The sequence below is a fragment of the Cyprinus carpio genome, chromosome A13, assembly GCF_018340385.1.
Source record: "Cyprinus carpio isolate SPL01 chromosome A13, ASM1834038v1, whole genome shotgun sequence".
NCBI classification, from domain to species: Eukaryota; Metazoa; Chordata; class Actinopteri; order Cypriniformes; family Cyprinidae; genus Cyprinus; species Cyprinus carpio.
Window position 1 is genome coordinate 21,326,748 of NC_056584.1, and position 22,086 is coordinate 21,348,833.

General features: G+C 37.0%; 3 protein-coding genes across 4 annotated transcripts in view; 1 reads left to right on the top strand and 2 right to left on the bottom strand.

The window, feature by feature from the left end:
* Positions 1-419: 419 nt before the first annotated feature.
* LOC109047723 (interferon alpha-inducible protein 27-like protein 2A) lies at positions 420-6,359 on the bottom strand. Its single transcript, XM_042769358.1, has 4 exons — positions 6,221-6,359; positions 6,098-6,127; positions 2,099-2,260; positions 420-768 (listed from the first exon to the last, which is right to left on the bottom strand). Exons 1-4 carry the CDS (start codon positions 6,228-6,230, stop codon positions 659-661), a joined length of 312 nt encoding a protein of 103 aa, XP_042625292.1. The 5' UTR covers positions 6,231-6,359; the 3' UTR covers positions 420-658.
* Positions 6,360-7,225: 866 nt separating this feature from the next.
* Positions 7,226-19,857, top strand: LOC109047659 (PHD finger protein 3-like). Of its 2 annotated transcripts, none has more exons than XM_042769355.1 (16): positions 7,226-7,400; positions 9,047-9,312; positions 9,394-9,513; positions 11,151-12,402; positions 13,484-13,727; positions 14,311-14,353; positions 14,532-14,652; positions 14,800-14,956; positions 15,354-15,470; positions 15,679-15,807; positions 15,911-16,046; positions 16,815-17,004; positions 17,095-17,242; positions 17,336-17,425; positions 17,513-17,708; positions 17,800-19,857. In XM_042769355.1, exons 2-16 carry the CDS (start codon positions 9,072-9,074, stop codon positions 19,371-19,373), a joined length of 4,758 nt encoding a protein of 1,585 aa, XP_042625289.1. In that variant the 5' UTR covers positions 7,226-7,400; positions 9,047-9,071; the 3' UTR covers positions 19,374-19,857. The 2 variants fall into 2 exon arrangements, with proteins under 2 accessions (XP_042625289.1, XP_042625290.1); XM_042769356.1 differs by having other exon boundaries at positions 7,227-7,400; positions 9,400-9,513.
* A 31-nt stretch (positions 19,858-19,888) lies between these two features.
* Positions 19,889-22,086, bottom strand: part of LOC109101270 (protein eyes shut homolog) — a 194,177-nt gene continuing 191,979 nt past the window's right edge. The window contains 2 exon segments of the mRNA XM_042769360.1: positions 19,889-21,369; positions 21,538-21,699. Of these exon segments, the coding sequence (XP_042625294.1) occupies positions 20,177-21,369; positions 21,538-21,699 (1,355 nt within the window). The 3' untranslated portion in view covers positions 19,889-20,176.

Here is a 22,086-nt window from a genome sequence, read left to right on the forward strand (position 1 = left end):
TTGATCTCACTCAAACACATTTCTCTTACATATAGCTTTTTAACACTTTATATCTTTTGAATATAATCAATAATCAATAAGTATTCATTGATCAAGGTATTGTGTAGTCTAGAGAGTAAATGTGTTTTCTTGTGTAACTCTTAAGGGGTCACGCAGCTAGCATGAATTTGCCAGGTGTGAGCATACGCGTCAGTCTTTACATGTTTATGAACGTTAGCAATATGTCAGATATGACATGGCGTGATGGAGTCGACTCTCCAGGGAGCCTCCTGGTTGGTCGAAGGCTGAGGACCCAAGGGATTTCGGTCTTTATAAGCTATTGTGAGTCTGTTTGTTCATCTCTTTGCTCACAGACAGCAAGCTGTATGTAAACCAGCTCATTTTCTAAAGAAAATTAAAGCAAGACAAAGACAAAACTGTTTGGTTTTTCATTCTGTCTTCACAATTATTTTATTACTTTATTAATTCAGAATCCCTGCGACAGAAATCAAATTTGGTCACACTATTAGCAACATGAATTTACTACAGGGATTCGTTTTAAGGTAGTTACATTTTTGCAATCAGTGAAAAACAGTGAATATGAATAATTCTGCACAGGATGTAAACAAAAAAGTGCTTTTAGAACATTAATTTAAACACAGAGCACATTTTAATGTTCTCATTTCCTCAACCTCTTCAAAAAACCAAGTGCTCCACTTGCTAGAGCTCCTGCAGCACCGCCCACAGATGCCACACCAGCTGTTGCTGTTGCAGACATACCAGCAGCACCTGAAAAAATTCAAAAGCTTTATTTTCTAACCCCAATGGGGTAAAAAAAAAAAAAAAAAATCGTCTTTAGACAAAGGCTCAACCAGCAACACAAATAATAGTAAGATCCTATTTAAAATTCCAGTGGCAGTAGGGATAAAGGTCTTCTTATAATTGGCCTTTTTCACCAAAGGCACTTTATCCCATCTGCCAGATGGACGTAACTGAAAAGAACTATGCAGGTGATGGGAAGAGTCTGCCACAATAACATCCCTTTTTAATGCCCCAGTATCCACTGTATTCCTGATGAGCCTACTGCGTTTTGAATTATGGCTGGCACTTCCTGTTTGGGGAACTTCTGTTTGACTGAATGAGCTGTCGATTTTCCTTCATGTTTTATTTTCAGACATCATTAGAATAACATAACGCTTGGTCTTTTAATGTGACATGTTATAACAAGAATATCTATGGAAAGAGCTATTTTCAGTCGCTGCATTCTTTTCCTCATGATTATTTTCTTTTTTTCCCCTTGCATTCTGTTCTCCAGATTTAATTTATGATATATCCCAATTCATTGGAAGGCACGATGAATCTCTTGTTTTTTCTCCTCAAATCCTCACGTCTCTTTCCAGGTTTGTTTGTTTTCACAGGTAAAAAAAATGTATTATCTGTCAAAATGACGAAAATCACTTTGAAACAGTATCACACAATGCTGAAGTTAATCAACTATTTTGATTAAGGCAACATATATTACATAATACAGATATTACTACAGTGATATTTCACCTGTCCGTTATTGCTGTGGAAAGAATTGGGATTTTGGGGTTATTCATGGTCTGTTGAAAGTACCCTGTTTATGCTTTTACACTGTCACTGGGTGAGTAGAATAATGTCATCTCATTGTACCCAGTTTTTTTTTTTTTTTATATATATATATATATATATTAGTAAATAAAACAGCTTATTGCATTCGTAAAGCAAGCCTTTTACCGATTGTTCACAGCTTAACAGAAGTTACACCTATAATTCGCGAAAAAGGGTCATGGGGCGTAGGAATGAGGTGGATAGAGATCAGTGAGAGGTACTTGTCAGAACACAATAAGCCTTATAAAAGCAATAACTGAATCAGAATGACACAGAGAACTGGTGTACCCAGCCCAGTGATGTCATACAAGTTCATACGTGCATTTTAGAATAAAAACCATTCCATTTACATTACTCAGGTACTACTGTTCCATAACAATTCAGTTAAACCTGTAGCTTATTAAATTAATTCATTTCAGTACAGGTTTGTTACATTGTTTTGCTCTTTTTAAGGCATTTATACTCTTAATATACAATTAGAAAATACCTGCAGATTGGAGGAGAGCGACCAAACCTCCTGCAGCCACACCGCCACCGTTGGTGATGGCTGCTGATGACATCATGCTAGCGGCCATAGATCCTGCTGTGATACCGGCGGCGGTAAACCCAGCCATGCTGAGCGCAACGGGGGCCAAAACTACTGCACCAACTAATCAACAGGAAAATAAATAAATAGTTCAAAGCATTTCCGTGAAAAATTGTCATTTGTCATTTCAACTACTACATAAATAAGCAGTTCTCTATTAAATGAGTAGTTCACCCAAATATGAAAATTTCCTGAAAATTTACTCGCCATCAGGCCATCCAAGATATGGATGAGTTTATTTCTTCACCAGAACAGATTTGGAAAAATTTAGCTTTACATGCCTTGCTCACCAATTAGCAATGCACCGAATATTCGGCCACCGAAAATTTTCGGCCGAAAATGGCCCAAAAGTGCATTTTCGGTTTTCGGCCGAAAGACTTTTATCACTGAAAAAATACGGCCGAAATATTGTGATGACGCAAACAGAAACCACGACCTGCACGTGCACCTGCATAGCGCAGACCACGAGCTCCCCGCGACATTCACTTCTAACCAGTGGGTCTTAATAGAGAACATTCTCTCTCTCTCTTCTTGCCCCCTTTGAGCCGCTAGCTAAAGAGATCAGCTCCTCTGGTGCATCTGTAGCGGACGTTATTCCTTTAATCGCAGCACTAAAGCGTCTCCAAAGCAAAGAGGTTAAGACGGACCACGGAGTGAAAACAAAGAAAAGTACACCCTTAGAGTCTGTCAGCACACGTTTCACTGAGATCTATTCGGTTCCTCTGCACTTCATCGCGACTGTACTTTATCCGCGTTATAAAGACCATTACTTGGATGCGGAAATAAAGCAGCGCTCAGGAGAAATGATCCAGGCCGCGATGGATGCGGAGAACCCGCGTGGAGACGGAGCAGCGCACGGAGTATTGCACGGAGGAGATCAGAGCGCAGAAAAAAAAGACTCGTCTCTCTGCACTCTCGTTGTCTGATATGTTTAGTGAAATCCTACAAGAAAGTGCCTCACATAATAATATTACGTAGGCTATTTTGTTCTTAGACTATTATATATGACTATCAGATTGTAGCCATATTTCTGCTAGATATATTTTTTTAATTTGATATAAATGTTTATTTATGCCCTGGCCCTATTTAAATACACGCTCTCAAATCTTTCTCAAATGTCAGATGACAAGCTCAACCGCTCAACAGCTAGATGGTTATCTGTCTGAAGTCCCCATCCCCAGAAGTGATAACCCTCTTGCCTACTGGAGAAGTAATGCACTTTCTTGTAGTAGTCCTACAGGGAAAAATTTCAAATGCACTTTGTTTTTATGAGAGAACATTTAATTTTAAAACCTTTCTGCAGGCCAGTAGGCCTGTACATTATTTTTCAATGTACACATGAGTGGGGTCAATTTAAACATTTTAGATTGATTATATTGTGCATTGTTGCAATGTGCTAAATAAATATTTGCATAATTTGTAATTGATTTATTCTTTTAAACTTTAATATTAATTTATGCAATTACAATGCCTTGATTTTAGTAAAGTTAGTACACAGTCATAGCCATAATTGCAATGGTATTAATAATTGGCCTAATTTCTTTCAGTGTTTCGGTTTTCGGCCTTGGTTTCCTCTTTTTCGGTTTTCGGTTTCGGCCAAGAATTTTCATTTCGGTGCATCCCTATCACCAATGGATACTCTGCAGTGAATGGGTGCCGTCAAAATGAGAGTCCAAACAGATGATTTATTAAAAAATAAAAAACAACAAAATAAATAAATAAATAACATTAATCCAAATAATCGACACCACTTCAGTCCACCAGTTAATGTCGTGTGAAGTGAAAAGCTGCATGTTTGAAGGAAACAAATGTAAGAAAGTTTAACTTTTAACTAGGGCTGCTCGATTATGGTAAAAATCATAATCATGGTTATTTTCGTCAATATTGTAATCATGATTATTTAACATGATTATGAGGGGGCCATATGACCAAAACTTTATATGACTGATTTATTTTACTAAAGAAAGTGATACATATCAAATATATATTTTCTGTAAAGAAGGTTGCTATGACATCTACATTGTAGAGACCAGCGGAATTTCAAACAAACAAACAAAAATCCTCAAAATTATTTAAAATAATTAAACTGTCAGTAATAAAAAAAAGCAAAAGACAAATACGATAGAACAAAAAGATACAAATGAAACAAACTGTGCTTTAATGTTTTTTTTATGCAAGTCTCAAGCAGTTTACAGCCTACTACAGAAATGAATAATCAAATGTAAAAATAAAACAACAGTCTTCACTGTAAGAATTAAACTTTTCTGTTTCTTAAAGCTACAAAAATCCTTCACTCAAGAGCAGTGTATGATTTTGAATTTGTCTTTTGTTGTTTGATTAAAGGGGTCATATGATGCTTTTTTAAAGATCATTATTTTATGTATTTGGTGTAACAGAATATGTTGAAATGCTTAAATGTTCTAAAAAAATATTATTTTTCAAATACTGTACATTATTGTACGTCCTCTACAACCCCTGTTGTCCTCTCACACCAGCAGATCTGTTTAGATCGGTTTACGCTTGTAAATGGTGCTTGATCTGTACATATTTCTCTCCTGATTCAGACTAGACAATTTTTTCATTTTTCACTGGATAAAGCAATTTTTATGGATAGAGGACTGCTAATTTTGAAGGAGATAAAATTGTTTATTACAAACATGCAGCTTGTGGTTTACTTACCTAAAGTTTGTATAGTTTATATCAGCTGACTGAACTCATTCTGATGCGCTCTATTTTACTGGCATAAAGTTGGCTTGACGTTGGACGTTCGATATTCGCAAATCTAGGGACCGTCTCTAAAGTTACATGCGAAACTACTATACACTTCTCTAACGTCAATAGCATGCAAGGAGAATGACTAACACTCATGAAAACAACTGTTAACTGTTCATCCAGGTGTCAACTATAATGCACACCTTTTATTTTTTGATAATTATTAAAATAAACTGTAAATCAAATGTAAAATATTGCTAATTTTCATTACCGAATAGGCTCAAATGTAAAATATGCCATAATTTGAAGCTCAACAGAATTTGAACAGAATGACTCACATTCATAAACATACTGTAAAGTGTTCATCTAGGTGTAAGTAAACAATATTTTACATTTGATTTTCAGTTTATTTGAATAATTATGAAAAATATGAATGGTGTGCATTATAGCTGACACCTAGATGAACACTTTACAGTATGTTTAATGAATTTGAGTCATTCTGTTCAAATGCTATTGAGCTTTAAATTTGTATTTAAGTGCATTCGGTAATGAAATGTATCAATATTTTACATTTGATTTACAGTTTATTTGAATAATTATGAAAAATATAAAAGGTGTGCATTATAGCTGACACCTAGATGAACACTTTACAGTACGTTTTATGAATATGAGTCATTCTGTTCAAATGCTATTGAGCTTCAAATTATGGCATATTTTAAATTTGAGCCCATTCGGTAATGAAAAGTATCAATATTTTACATTTGATTTACAGTTTATTTGAATAATTATCAAAAAATATAAAAGGTGTGCAGTATACTTGACACCTGGATGAACAGTTAACAGTTGTTTTCATGACTGTTAGTCATTCTCCTTGCATGCTATTGACGTTAGAGAAGTGTATAGTAGTTTCGCATGTAACTTTAGAGACGGTCCCTAGATTTGCGAATATCGAACGTCCAACGTCAAGCCAACTTTATGCCAGTCTTAAACTTTTCCCCTTAAATGATGATGTCATGCTACATTTCTCCAAATCTGTTCCGATGAAAAAAACAAACTCATCTACATCTTGGATTGCCTGAGGGCGAGTAAATTTTAATTTTTGGAGTGAACTAATCTTTAATCTTGCTCAAACACATTTAAAAGGGCCTAGATTATTTGCTGGTCTTTGCTTTGACTTAGTACACTTACCAGCCCCAGCTGTAATCACAATTAATTGATCTGCAAATTAAAATGGAAAGTACTTAAAATCAAACAAGGAAACAAAGAGGAGATATATTTGCTTTGTGCTGTTTATGGAAATGCGGTACTCACCCTTCGACATGTTTTCAAAGAGATTACAGCGTTTACCACGGAGCGACAACCATAGACAGTAAGGCGACAACAGCCCACGGTCAACAGTATTTTCTTCTTGTACTGTTTAATGGCTGTTGACAAGCCAATTTATGGTGTATTACCGCCACCAACTGGACTGGAGTGTGAGGCATCAGCGGTTGGGGGAGAGCTCTTATTGTAATCATAATATTTGGATTATTTTAATGTAAGACATTATTTTAATGATAGAAATATGATTTAAGACGGTAATGTAAGCAAGTTTAGTTTGACAATTAGACAATATTTGAATAAAATAATAATGTTAAGAATAAATATTTATTTGCAACAACACGCGCAGCGTTGTCAAGGTAACATTTGGTCAGTCATTCCCTTCGTCAAGAGAGTTCCAAACACGTATGCACCGCACCCTTCAAAGAACACACTTAAAGGGCTCTGCCCTTCGAAGGGATTGGGGCATAGCGATGCTCACTTCCGTTTGGAATTCGCCCCCGATATCTATTATAGATCAGGTGGTCTACGTACTTGGAGCTGTCGAATGAGGCATCTATAATGTAAAGGTAATCAGAAACCCAGATTTGGAGAAAGATGCTCACAAACGTATTATCGATTGCATTTATCAATTCCATAATTTTGTATCAACAATAAAATCAAAAATATGAAGCAGAAAGTTACTTACAATGATGGTTTATTTAGTAATCACAGCCGACCGTGACTGGCCTATCCAGAGAAGCGCTGAGAAAAGTAACACGCACCACGTGACAACGGCATTTTATGTTGCTTTAGCGGCAGATTTGGGAAAAAAGCTACATGTGTGTTTGTGTAAATAAATAATACGTAAATACATAAGTATATAGAATGGAAATCACCATGACATGGTGCCCCAGTGCCAAGCACTATGGGTCTAAATAATTAATAATAATTATCCTGTTTTAACTAGCGCCGGATTACACTGCCCCCTGGCGACAGATCAAGCACATCACGAGTTGTTTGCTGGCTGAGGGTCAACAGGAAGTACTACTTGTGTCCCACCGCAGTTCTCAAGCGGAAAAGGTTGTGGTATAGCGACAGCGGCAACCCGTATGGCGTCCCAACAACGTAAGCGATAACACAAGTCCTTCTCCCACTATGCGCTGGCTCCTCGATCACAGTGACAAACGCGGTGAGTGTTTTATCTCGCATCTAGCGCAGAGTGGGCGTGCAGGAGCTCAGTTCGTTTAGCGCGAGGCCTTCCTGCGGTGCACAAGACGCGACTCCAGGCGAGTTTGTGCAAAAAGCCGCGTCGAATGTGCCGCTAACTATATATGCACCTTTGGGAAATAGTGTCGAACGCTTGTTGTTGATAAAAGTGAGTTTAATTCGGTCTGATGAGCGCGTGGGATACACGCAGTCTGGTTGGTAAAGGCCCCCTGGTACTCGCCGAAGCGTGTGGTGGTGTGTTTGTTTTGTAAGGCTTTTCAAATGCAGTGTTCTGATTAATAGACGAATGCATCTTTAGCTAACGCTAAGACTGTTTCTTCCAGATGCCTTCTCTGTTCAGAGAGAGTCTATGAATGTGTGAGCTGCTGAGGGCCGCATACGCTAGCTGTCTCTGCACGTGAGCCGATCTGTAGCCAAAATAAAAACACCAGTGGCTCTGACCAGTCTACTCTGAATGCAAAATTTGTGATTTGGGACATTAAACAATTAAAATGTTGCAACGAGTGTGTAGTCTATAATGCACTTTTTTGCAGTTTGACACTTTGTTTTACTTGCTGTTCTAAATAATTTTGACAAGCTGTCCAGTAGCTGTATTATTGTAAGTAGGGGAGACCGGGCTAGTTGTCACACTTTTTACTAAAGTGAATATTTAGTATATTTAGACACATAACTTGATGTAGATTTCTTGAAATTGCTCTAAGTTTTATGTCATTTCAAATAACAAATAAATAATTCAAGCCATAATGCACTCTCTGAAGCTTAATTCAATTTGAGTCAATTGTGTGTGTGTGTATATATATGTTTATATATATATTAGGGCTGTCAAATGATTAATCACGATTAATCACATCCAAAATAAAAGTTTTGTTTACATAATATATGTATGTGTACAGGGTATATTTATTATGTATATATAAATACACACACATAAATTATATATTTAGAAAATATTTACATGTATATACATTTATATATTTATATTCTTATATTTTATATTATATATAAATATTTAATATATAAACATAACAAATTCTTCTTAAATATATACATGCATGTGTGTGTATTTATATATACATAATAAATATACACAGTATACACAAACAAAAACTAAAAAAAAGCATTTAATTAATCGTTTGACATGATTAATCATTTGACAGCCCTAATATATATATATATATATATATATATATATATATATATATATATATATATATATATATATATATATATATAAACAAACTTAAAGGTATGGTTTTAACTTTTATATATATCATTCAAAAGTCATTCAAAACCTACTGCTAGAGTAAACAAACATTTGAGCAGTTGGACTTTGGACTTGAAAGGTTGTAGTTAGATACAGCGCTTTTGACAACTAGCCCCTGCATTCTCTATGTCTGTGTATGGTTTGCAATAAATTTGTGTATGGTTTTGCTTTAATGCCAAACATGCTACATTTTATAAAGTATGGGAAACTGTAGGATTGTTTTTTTCCCCTCTGCAAAGCAATGAGCATTTATGGGGAGACAACTCATTTGTCAAAATGGTCCATATTAGAAGATAATGCAGTGTTAAAGATACATTCATAAATGATCTGTTTTACTCTTCCAGAGCAAAACATACAGTGCAGGAATTCATGGATATAGCTGGTGGTCCATTCAATCATCTGGTTCCCAGTGACCAGTTGGATGATTCCTTACTGCTCGGACAGAACCTGGAATGTGAAGCTAGTGATGAGTTTGAAGCGGGTCACGGCCAACCCGAAGATTCACTGAAGAACATGCTCAGTGACAAAGATCCCATGTTTGGGTCTGCTATTGCCCAGTTTCATCTCTTAGAAAACGAAGATGTCAGTTTTAAGCTTGGGAGCTCAACAGGTACAGTAATTGCTTTTGAAGTCTGTGTTTTGAATTAGAAGAAGGTTTGTAGTTTAACTACTTCCACTGTGTGTTTTGCAGATGCAGATCATGACATGACAACTGCAGGTGTTAGTCAGAGTCCATCTGATGGAGAACACAGTCAGTCCAGCTTCTCACAGGGCGGAAGACTTGCAGGTCATTTACAGAGGAGACAAACAGGTACACATAACAAAATAGACACAACTGGATGGCTTTGAATCTTCTGAATCAGCTTGCAGTAAAGGTTCAGAAGTAAACCCAAATATTTTTTCCTTTTTATTTATTATTTTTTTTTTTTTAAATGGCACTTATAGTTCTCTATAAGTGACTTATAACAAGGTGACCGCGGGGTTTAAAAAGTATTAAAAGTTGATAAATTAACTTAGAGAAAATAAAGGCCATTAAAAAGTTTTAGATACCATTTTCCAAGGTATTAAATTGTCAAAATTTTGTCCAAAGAGGTTGTATGCTAACGTTTGCCTGAATTTAATCATTGTGTAGGTGAATAGTGGGATTCTGTGTAGTTTATTTATGGAATCACCCTCATTTTGGTCTCCTTTGATAAGGTTTAAATGTCTTCTGTATTGAGATATTAATAAAGCTTGAGGAGTATTTGGTTTAAAGTAGTGGAGTTCATAATTAGCGCATTAACGCAGGTGATTAATTCTTTTCAGTTTAACGTGTTAAAAATATTTAATGCAATTAATGAAGGGGGGGGGGGGGGCTATTGTTGGCTGCTTCTGCTGCTTCTGTCATGTTTTCTCTTGACAAGAAGTGCATTTATTCAGTCGCAGAACGACTGAGAACGGGAGATGTTTTGGACACGCATAACCAGCTGCTGTGATGTCTGTTAATCAAAGGACAAAGAAAAAAAAAGGAAAAAATTACTTTTATAGCTTTAAAGATTCATATATACAGTACAGGTCAAAAGTTTGGAAACATTACTATTTTTAATGTTTTTGAAAGAAGTTTCTTCTGCTCATCAAGCCTGCAATTATAATAACAAAAATACATAAAAAAAAATAATTGTTTTAAAATTATTACAATTTAAAATAATTGTTTTTAAATTTATTATACTTTAAATTATCATTTATTTCTGTGATGCAAAGCTGAATTTTTAGGATCATTATCACATGATCCTTTAGAAATCATTCTAATATGATGATTCATTATCAAAGTTGGAAACAGTTCTGCTGCTTAATATTTTTTCAGAACATGGTGATACTTTTTTAGGATACTTTGATGAATAAAAAGTAAAAAAAAAATAATAATAAAAAAAAAAGAAGCTATGTTTTTAAAATATAAATATTTTGTAATAACAATATACACTACTGGTCAGTAAATTTTTTTTCTTTCTTTTTTTAAAATAAAATCAATACTTTTATTCAGCAAGGATGTGTTAAATTGATAAAAAGTGATAGTAAAGAAATATATTATTAGATTATTATTAGATTTTTATTATTAGAATTTAAAAAAAAAAAAATTTATTCAGTTTTATAGAGAAATCACTGTTGGTTCTGGCCTTCAGTCATAAAAGATTCTGGCCTTCAGTCATAAAAAAAAAAGATGCCATTAAACAAATAATAAAAATGTTGTTTGTACATTAATTTGAAGATTGAATGTGAAATTATTGCAATATAAAAGTATATTTAAAAACTTTAATGTTAGGTGGGATTAATCGCAATTAATTTCAGAAAAATGTGCAATTAATTATTTTTTTTAATCGATTGACAGCACTAGTTTAAAGTCATCTGGAACCAATATATTTATTTCTGTTTTGCTACTGTGAGTTTATTGAAACCATTTTTCTCTTTCAGCGAGCCGTGGTAGAGTCAAAGACAGGCGCCCAGGTCCTGCACGAAAAGCAGCCGAGAGTAACAAGCAAGAGTCAACATGTAGCAGAAACCCGGTTGGAGATAAAAGCCTCGATGCAAAAAGGGAAGCCCTGCTCAGCCGTCGTTTTGGAATCCATGAGGTTGACTCCTCTATGAATCCAGTAGTTGTGTTACGCCGATTAACTGTTACTGTGGGGGGCTATAAAATTGAACTGCTTCCCGGCCCGTCGCATGCGTTTGGATCGTTTAGCACAAGCGCTCTTCAGTCTCTGGGCTTCCAGGATGACCGCGTCACTGCCGATGGCCTTGCACTTGATTTGGGACAAAATCAAGATGATGGCACACAACAAGTTGTTAACTCTGCACAAGATGTTGTCAGGGAAGTGAGCGTTGGCCAGTCAACTACTGAAGACATGCCTATGGATTTTGGGCCATATGTGAACCCTAATGAAGTACAAGACACTAACAGCACCATGTCGCTCAAGCCCAGTGTGGAAAACACCACACCAGCAGACGCCAAAAAGAATGACCAAATCAAGACCCGAAAGCTACGTGCACAAAAAACAGGGAACAAGAACGGCAAGGCGGTTCAACCTGCAGTCAAAAAGCTTCTGAAACACAAACAGGCTCTGTCTGCTGCCAAAAACAAACCATCTCATCTCACCAGGCCAGGGCTCTTGCAGAAAGTATCCAGACATCCCAGAGATAAAAAGCTACATACAAGCCGCCCCAAAACTCATAAAGGAAAGCCCATTAATGTTGGCTTGAAACGGCCAGGTGGGCCAGTCCCTCCTAAATCACCCTCAAAAATTCAGAAGGTACAAGATGGAAATCCTGCAAACCAAACCGTAAACCCACCTGTACCGGTGTCCCCGACTGTCAGCAGAAAACTGTCCTCTGATTCTGGTCCAGGTGTCAAGTCAGTCCAGTCTCCTCAGCCTCCAAAAAAGCCACAAAATTCTCCCACCCCAGTAAACAAAACAAACACACCTGTGACAAACAGCCAAGGAGAAGAGGAGCAGGAGAAGGTCAAGATCAAGAAGCTGGAGAAGATCCAGCAAAGACACAAGAGCAGAAACTCTAGGAGTATCTCGATAGAGGAGCCGCAGCTGTTTATCCCTGATAATGCCCCTGTGGTGAAGAAGGAAGCTGAGGGTGACCCTCCTCCTGAAAGCGAGACTGTGTGGGTTCCCAGCAAGCACTGTGGATTATGCAAGAAACCTCACAACAACCGGTATGGACTTTTATCTCTAAATCCATTCACATGGTCATATATCAAGACATTTGTCTATAAAATTTTAATGATTTTTAATTGTGCATGCTCTTTTTTTTTTTTTTTTTTTTTTTTTTTTTTATTTAGAACATCTTTGCCATCATCTAATACTCACTTAATCTTTAAAAACTCTAATAATTTAATAAGAATGTCAAATGCCTGCCTAAAATCAATAATCTAAATGTTTTATTGTATTTTTACAAAATATATAATTCGCCCTTCCACAATTTAAGGCCTAAAAAGGTGTTAAATCAGAGCAGAAAGTCTTGGCATTAATGTTGCATGCACTGCAAAGTTCCTCAGTATGTTTAAATATCCCTATAACATCTTTAAATCAAGATGCATTTACTTGAGATGCAAACTGAACATATAAAGTTGTTTCTGAGAAATTGAACAAAGCTGGGTTTATGCCTAAAACAAGTACAAACCTCTGTCAGTGGGGTATGAAAACTTGTTTTTCCCTTTGAATTAGGTTGTTGTTGTTTTTAAATCCAATGGAAGATATTTGTTTTTGTTTTAATCAAACTCACTTCACCAATTTCTCATAAAACACGACTTACGTAATTTTCTTAAGTAACATATCTTGATTTAAGAATATTTAGAGATTTTCAGTGAAAAAGAGAAAATTATTGATAAATTAAAAAAAATTTGCAGTGTGTTTAGGAGTACTGTAAAAGTTATTTCCATATTCTAGCGGTTGGGAGCAAAGCTTTTAAAGCCTTTTGCTATATTTTTTTAAATGAGTATAAAAGTAATGGATATTGGTTGGCAGTTATATTGTCACACTTTAAAGTGTTGCTAATACAACTCATTGTGTGCTTCCTAGATATATAAAGTTTAGAGACCAAATTGATGTACCTACCTTCAATTTATTCCTTATATTTTCTTCACTCTGTCTTAAAGTCTTACATTTACCTTCATAAAACCTAAAGAAATCCTAATCAATTGGTAGTAAGAAAAAAAGCCGCATGTTAGATCTGTATAGGCTGAAGACAGACCTGTAAGTTTCATCAACACCGCTGTTGTCTGTTTGTTTGATTAGGTTCATGGTGGGCTGCGGCCACTGTGATGACTGGTTTCATGGGGATTGTGTGGGTCTGGATCTGTCTAAAGTGCAGCAGATGGAAAAGGAGGACCAGGATTATGTGTGTTTGAAGTGCTGTGCAGAAGAGGATGGGAAATTCGGTGCTCAAGCCAAAGAGCAGTCAGAAGATAAACTATCTGCTAAACAAAAACAGGGACCCCAGCAGTCAGTCACCGCAGGTGGAATAAGACCCTTCCAAAAAGTAAGCAAACAAGTCAAAATTCATGCAACTGTCAGCATAAAAATTGGATACAAATACAGGAATTGTAGGAAGAATTGTTTTAATTATCTTTATTTTTAGTTATAAAGCGTTGCAAGTTTGTGCCTGAAAGTGTCGTAAAGACCACAGGCTGCTAAAACAGCATTAGCATGTTATTGCCTCAAATCAGGTTAAAAGGAAACTAGATTAACAGGATCTGATTTGTCCTGTATCAACCTAGTGCAAAACAAAAGTTGTAAGTATTTTGATGGCTGCTTATGGCAGATTTACAGTCATATTTTGTTCTGTCCTTTCTGATTTAGCTTTTGATTTGTGTGGTAGCCACCTGCTTTCTTTTAAAGGGTTTGTATAAATCTGCTTTTCTATGATATTAACACGTGGGTGTGAAGGGCTAAGTTAGCTTTCACTCAGGATGGTTCCTCACAGGTGTGTTCACATGGACAGGTGTGTTACAAACTCACATATAGCTACCATTGATATGGCCACTTGAATTTGTTTGGCTCAGATTGCAGTTTTCACTGCTATATTGTAGTACTCATTTATTTTTAAATTAATTTTTTAACAGGATGTTGGAGAACGACGGCCGTCAGAAGATTCAGCATCAAAGGGTATGAATATTTCCAGCAGTTATTTTATACACTTATTTCTTAAATAATTTTTTTTAAATATATTTTTTTAATAGTCAATTTATTAATAAAATGATCAAATATTAATCATTAATTTGTTAATATTTTAAATTAATACAAAATGATTTACATTAATAATCTTGAGTTAAAATTTTTGCAGGACCAAGTGTAAAGCATAAGGCGAAGAAAGTTAAAATATCACCTGCGACCTCAAAGAAACCGTCCACTGGACAAATAAGGCGAAGTGTTCGGGACTCGCTGGAGGAGATTCTTTTGAAACGGTGTGTGAAAGTGATTTTTGCTAGATTATCAGTTAAGTTAGTCAGTAGCTTTTCCTTGTTGCTGAAATAAAGCTGTCTACCTCTTGTTTGTATTAAGTGTGTGATAAGTTGTTCATATTTTCTTCGATGTATCTTCTTATTTTACAGACTGAAGGAGGCCGATTTAAAGATTTCATTGGACAAGCCTGCTGAGTTGGCCAGAAGAACGGAGAAAGAGCTTTTTGCTCTATTTCAGGGTGTTGACAGCAAATACAAAAATAAATACAGAAGTTTGACTTTCAATCTGAAAGATGCAAAAAATAATGTAAGTAATTTAACATTATTTTTGGAAATATAATGATTGTTTTTCAGTAATAGGCACTTTATTTTAAGGTGTCCTTGTTACAGCGTAATTATGCATTTAAATACTAAGTTATATTAATTAACTACATGTACTTACTATATGGTTAGGATTAGGGTTACTTGCATGTTATTATGCATAATTAATTGTTATTATAATAGTAAGTACATGTAACAAGGACACCTTAAAAAAAAGTGTTACCCAATTTTGCAACAATTTTGTAAAATACTTTTACAGATCTTATATTTGACATAATATTTCATGTCTCTGGGTAGCATATTTTCACTGTTTACCTATTTTCATTTTCATTTCACTTGTAAAAATCTAATGCTGTGTTAATGAAAGTAATGTTCTTTTGCAGGTGTTATTCAAGCGAGTGCTCAAGGGGGAAGTGTCCCCTGCAGATTTGGTGCGTATGACTGCAGAAGAGCTGGCCTCTAAGGAATTGGCTGCTTGGAGACGAAGAGAGAATCGACATGTTAGTAAAACATTGTGCTATTTTGGAAATGGAACAGAGCTACAGTTTATTTTTTGTTAAACAGCATCATAATGGCATTTGCAAAGTGTTTAACTTCCTGAGTTATATAAATAATATTCAGTGGGACACTAGTCCATAAGAAAAGTCATTTCAAAGTCATTCAGATTTTGATATTGATTGTTGACCCTATTGATGTTTCTGCTGGCAGACGATTGAAATGATTGAGAAAGAACAGAGAGAGGCAGAGAGACGTCCTATCACTAAAATCACCCATAAAGGGGAAATTGAAATTGAGAATCAGGAGCCTGCCAAGGCACCAGAGGCCATAGAGGTTGAGGTGAGATTTGGGAGACTTAATGCTCCATTCTGTGCAGTTTTTTTATATATATTTTATAAGAAAAAAGAAAATTGCTTTCTAAATTTTCATTGTGTGTCTTCAGCCAGAGCCTGTGCCGAAAGCTGCAGAAGTGCCTGAAGAAAAACCCGAGACTAAAGCTGAAAGTCCTAAGAAGTCTGTAGATACCACCAACTTGCACAAGTCTCATCTATTTGACCTCAACTGCAAAATCTGCACCGGTAAAACATTAAAATAAAGTTAATCTTTTAAAAAGTTGTTTTTTTTTTGTTTTGTTTTTTTTTGAGAAGGGGTTAAATCGTACTAAACTAAAAAGTATATTGGGTCTACTTATGTTAAGCAAAGTTTTTTGCACAAAAAACAAAGTCTGGTGAATTAAAGGGATAGAAAATTATGTCATTAATGACTCACCCTCATGTCGTTCCAAACCCGTAAGACCTCCGTTCATCTTCGGAACACAGTTTAAGATATTTTAGATTTAGTCCGAGAGCTTTCTGTCCCTCCATTGAGAATGTATGTACGGTATACTGTCCACGTCCAGAAAGGTAATAAAAACATCTTCATAAATCATCTTCTGATGTCACATGGACTACTTTGAAGATGTTTTTATTACCTTTCTGGACGTGGACAGTATACCGTACATACATTCTCAATGGAGGGACAGAAAGCTCTCAGACTAAATCTTAAATATCTTAAACTGTGTTCCGAAGATGAACGGAGGTCTTACGGGTTTGGAACGACATGAGGGTGAGTCATAAATGACAAAAAATTCATACTTGAGACAACAACCCCTTCAAACCCATTAAGAAACTCCCTCTTTTGATGTAAGATACAGCTTGTGTACAGGCATCTTAATTGTTAAAGCCATTAAACACTGTTAAAAAGAAACTTATGTCAAAGTTTCAAAAAGTATTTATTAGTAAAGTTTTCAGAGTTAGAGAATGTTTTTATGAAACAATTAACTTACCATGATTCTGATGTTTCTCTGGGTCGCATGGCTCCACCTACAGAGGAAGCCGCTACAAAGGTGGCAAAAGTGGCTACAACAGTTGTGAGGAGGCAGTCTAGTACGACAGATGAATCTCAGGCCTCCACAACTACACCTACATCAGCACTGATGGACGATCTATCTTTAAGGGCCATGGAGGAAGGTCTCCTCAATTTTTTGCCCGAATCCAGGTAAGATTCCTGATTAAGCAAATGATTTAAGTAATCCCATGTTTTGAAAACAAGACTTTAAATGACATTATGAAATTGTTGCTTTAATAGGTCAGATAGTCTGAGTAGCAAAGAAGATACAGCTACTTTCCTCAGCAGTTTGGAAAACCTGTGGGGCGGCTTTGTTGATATGCCAGCTGTGGCGAGGTTTCTAACAAAAGCGTATCCTGTCTCTGGAACACTGGACCACCTAACTCAGGTAATGTGGCAGTCAAACATTTTGACGTACGTCCTAAATGTGTCAGGTAGACATTGGAACTGATGTATTAGAAACATATCGAATTGTCTGCAGGATTTGCCGGACAACATCCAAGTAGGTGGACGCATCTCCCCTCAAATAGTCTGGGATTATGTGGAGAAAATCCGTGCTTCTGGGACAAAGGTGGGAATGATTTATCCTTGGATTTGTCATTGTCTGTATATGATCATTTGTATTTGCTTTTTGTGACTTACTTTTCCCTCCCCCCAGGAAATATGTGTTATTCGTTTCACCCCCGACAACGAAGAAGATGAGATCTCGTATACTTTGTTGTATGCCTATTTTAGCAGCCGAAGAAGATATGGAGTTGTTGCCAACAACCGCAAACAAGTTAAAGACATGTATCTCATTCCTCTCGGCTCCACAGAAAAAATTCCCCACCAGATTGTTCCGTTTGATGGTCCAGGTAAGATTTTCATTGCAGGTTCATTTGTAGGATCCGCATGATTTTTTGCAACAAAATCTTGATATTTATTGTGTAATCCTCCACATTGTAGGACTGGAGACCAATCGTCCCAATATTCTTCTTGGATTGGTAATTCGCCAGAGACCGAAAAGGGACTTTGGGGTAATCCTGCCAAGCGATGTCAGCGAAGCTCCAAGTTTCTTGGCAGAAAGCAAACCCCATGTCGATTACCCACAGAAAGCTCCTGTGGCTCAAGACGTGGAACGAAGTTTTATCAGCGTTTTGGGGAGCACGCAGAAAAAAGACACTGGAGACTTAATTAAGTCAGTCGTCGAAGAACCGATATTGGATACGGAGACCGATGAGAATGTTTGTTTGCGCTTTCTTCCCGGGGTGCTGAAGTTGCCCGGAAATGCGTCTTCGAGCGACACTGTGAAGAGTGATTCTACAACAACTGTGTCCAAGACTCCTACTGTTGACAGTGGAAACCATGTAGCAATCCATCCTAAACCTACAGCCAGCGCTCCTCGACTTGACCGCTTCATTATCAAGAAAAAAGACCCCAAAGCTGTTAAAACAGAGCAGGCTCCATCCAGCTTGAGTCTGGAGACCAGCTCAGAAAAGAAAGAGAGTGGAGTCATACTTTCTCTGAGTGACAAACCTGCAGATGTTTCAACAGAGAGTTTCCTCTCTTCTCTCACAGCCACTAAACCCAAAGAGGAGTCTGTGTCCGGCGGCACAGCTGCACCAGCTAGTCAAGAAACAAGAGAAACCACTTCATCAGATGCATCAAAAGATTCTGTTAGTGACGGCTCTTGCTCTATCCCCAAAAACGAAACAGTATCAAGTCCCACCAAGACTTTAAAGCTGTCTTCATCAGCTGAACCTCCTGAGTTAAAACAGCAACAACCAGAAAGTAATTCAGAAAAGAAAGTTACTCAGCAGCCATCAGCGCAACCCTTTCAAGAGTGCAAAGCCATGGAGGACATCCAAGCCATCAGCACAATCTCCTCCATTGGGAAAAACGAAGGTCTTAAGCAGTCCAGGACCTCTTCTTTTAACCCTAAAGTATATAATCCAGCCCCCATTTTTCATTCGTATCACGCTGGTCCACCTGTTCCCCAATATTATCCTCCTTCAGCCAATCCTGCCCCTTACTTACCCCTTCAACCACAGGTTCCTCTGCCTTTCTCATTTCCTCCTGGTCCACCTCCCCCACAGATGTTCCCTCCAACCGATCCTCACATGCTCGCTCCACCTTGGCCTCAAACCATCCCTCCCCAAACGCACCCTGCACCACCTCTGACGAATGAGTCAAGCTTGCCGACCTCTTCGCCCCTCAGCAAAGATGAGAAGGGCTCAGAGAAGTCATATGGTGACTTGGATGACAAGCCTTCCAGACAGTCCGATGAAACGCACAGGAAGGACAATAGGGAAAGAGACCACTATGACAAACACCATCACAAAAGCAGGCACTATGACAGGGACCGCGAAAAGCACAGGGACAGAAGTCACAGTCATAAAGAGCGCCACTCGAAAGAGGACAAGTATGAAAAACCGAGAGAGCGGCACCACAGCAGCAGTCATTACCGGGACAGGGATAAACACAGACGGGATTCTGATTATGAGAAACACAGGAGAGACTCGAGAGACAGACGCTCGTGAACTTGGCATGAAATTGCTCCACTTTCCTTAAATTTGTAAAACAGTAGAAGAAAACTATTTATAAAGTTGCAAAATGATTTTTATATGGAAAAGCAGCTAGTATGGGATTTTCATTTGTTGTTTTTTTGCAATCTAAACAATATTTGTTTTGTTTTAAAAATGTACATTTTCCCTACCTGGCTGTTCAGTTACCCACAAACATTGTCTTCACAAGCAGCTGGTTGTAATCAAGAAAATGAAACTACTGTTGTACGCAAACTGCCATGAGACAAAACGTCTCATGGTTGATGAGAACAGCTTCTTTTGCTTCACTTTTTATTTTTCAGTTTTAATTTTTCTAAATTTGGCTTCTTAAGTATTTTCTATGTTTTCAGGTCAAAAATATTTCTTTGTACATTTTGGCTCGTCACACAACAGAAATGTGCATATTCAGCACATTGTGTTTATGTACAGTTCATAATAAAATGTTTTTATTGTTAGTAAAGCGACTGAAATGAAAGTCTTTGTTTCTTAAAGAAGCTCATTTTTTTATTGTCATACACCGTAGGTACTGTTATTTCACAATAACAAAAAACAAAAGACTGCTATTGGGGTAAACGTTTTGAATGCCTTTTATGGTAGAAGTTGAAACAATTTGCCATTAAAGAGTTAATACATAAATGCAGAAAAGTCACCCCATTATTTTATTTAAAAGATATACACCTTTGGAAATGGTGATTTTTAAACTCACTGGCATATTCTATTCTACACTTGATTAACTGAAATCAAATATCAAGTTAGCAACAATACACACTGCCATTTTTCTACTCTTCACCTTGATGAACATTAAAACCTTCACTGGTTTGTAAAAACTCCAGCTGTCTGATGTCCCGATACAAGAAAACCTCTTTAATGCTCCCATCAAACCCTTTAGTAAATACACCAGACGTAACTGACGCCACATCTCTTTTCATTTCAAAACCCCCAAAATAAATCACTCCTCCATAATTTACTGCTACATACCGTTCAAAGGGGTCAATGTCTTCAAAAATGACTCTTTCCTCATTCACATAGACCTGGATGAGAGTTCGGTTGTGAGTGATAGACAGGTAATTCCAGTGATTACAACAGAAAGTCTTTTGATACACAAGAGGAAGAGCAGTTTTCTCACCAAGATTGACTGAAACCTTCAGATAACCGCCCTGCAGCCCAACTGCTAGATGGTCATCGTCTTCACTGTGTGCTTTCCCCATCCAAAGGATCAAACCGTCCCCTGATGACGTAGAAAAATTCAGTGACACCTCAGTGTACATCAAATTCCTAGAGTTGTACTTCGGATCCTTGTATTTCAAATAAGAGTTTCCAGTAAACCTTAAAGTCCTCAACATAACGTCTTGGTCACAGTAAGTCCCACCCCATCCCAAAGAACACATACATGAATATGAAGCAGACGTTGTGTTATGGACACAGACAGAATTGTGTTGACAAAGATTGTTGACACAGTGAACTGATTGCTGGCACCGTGAACCGGTCCACAGTGAGGGGCAAATACACCTGAATGAAGAAAGTCCTGCTGGATGGCAGTAGCCACTGTTCAAGCAAACCTTATAACCACATGCTGTCCCGTCCCAGTCGCCAACATTGGCTCCATCCAGTGCGCCTGTCTCTGTAATATCAAGGTCCTGCCCGTTGACTATGACCTCTCGAATGCCGCCGGTGAATCCCACTGCCTCCTTCTCCATCGCATCTTGGGACACCGTGTTCAGGGAGGACACGCCACCAATGAAAATATTCGTTCCAACATCTAGAGTGGTCGTGCCCTCCGAAGAGTTCCTGGTCACGGCTTCATCGTCTAAAATCAGAAACCCATGGTTGCCTTCTCTACCAGCCTTCACTGTGTGCCACCTCATGCCGGTCACATCTACACATTGTGGAGACTGTAATACAATAGTTTCGTTTCCCAGATTATAGCGGAGCTGCACAAATCCAGCTGACAGGGATATACTGAGGAAATCACCTGATGGGTAGAGAATGAATGTTAATTAATGCAAACTCTAAATTATAATTGTTTTTATTCACATTTTGTTACTGAAAATATCTTCAATATGAATATGTATGAAAATGTATTAAGGACACATTTAAATAGTTTAATTTAGCATATTGTAACTTCAAGATGCTGTCTTACTGGACCGAGTGCTCAAGTAGCCTGCGGCGTAGAACAGGATGCCCTCCGGTGAAAGAGTTTGAAACTGCAGTTGCAGATGAGTTCTGTGCCTTATGTTGATGGGAGGAAATGACATCCAAGATGACTGATTCCCACTGAAGAAGGGATCACTGATAGATACAGCTGGAAAAGAGAGAGAAACCATGAATGCACAGTGTCCAATATTTACTATTTGAATATTAATAATCTTATTTAAGCAACTTCTTGACTTTCATAAAGTGAACATAAAGCAGCAGAGTATATATATATTTTTTTTCCAGAAATATAAAAGGCAAAAATATTTAGCTTTAATTTTGATAAAGTTTCTTATTCAAGGTAACACTAACTTGACTAATATAAAAGGCAACAAAATCTCTTTATACTGTAACATATATATGTTTTTATATTTATGTTCTATTTATATATATATATATATATATATATATATATATATATATATATATATATATATATATATATATATATATATATACACACACACACACACACACACACACACACACACACACA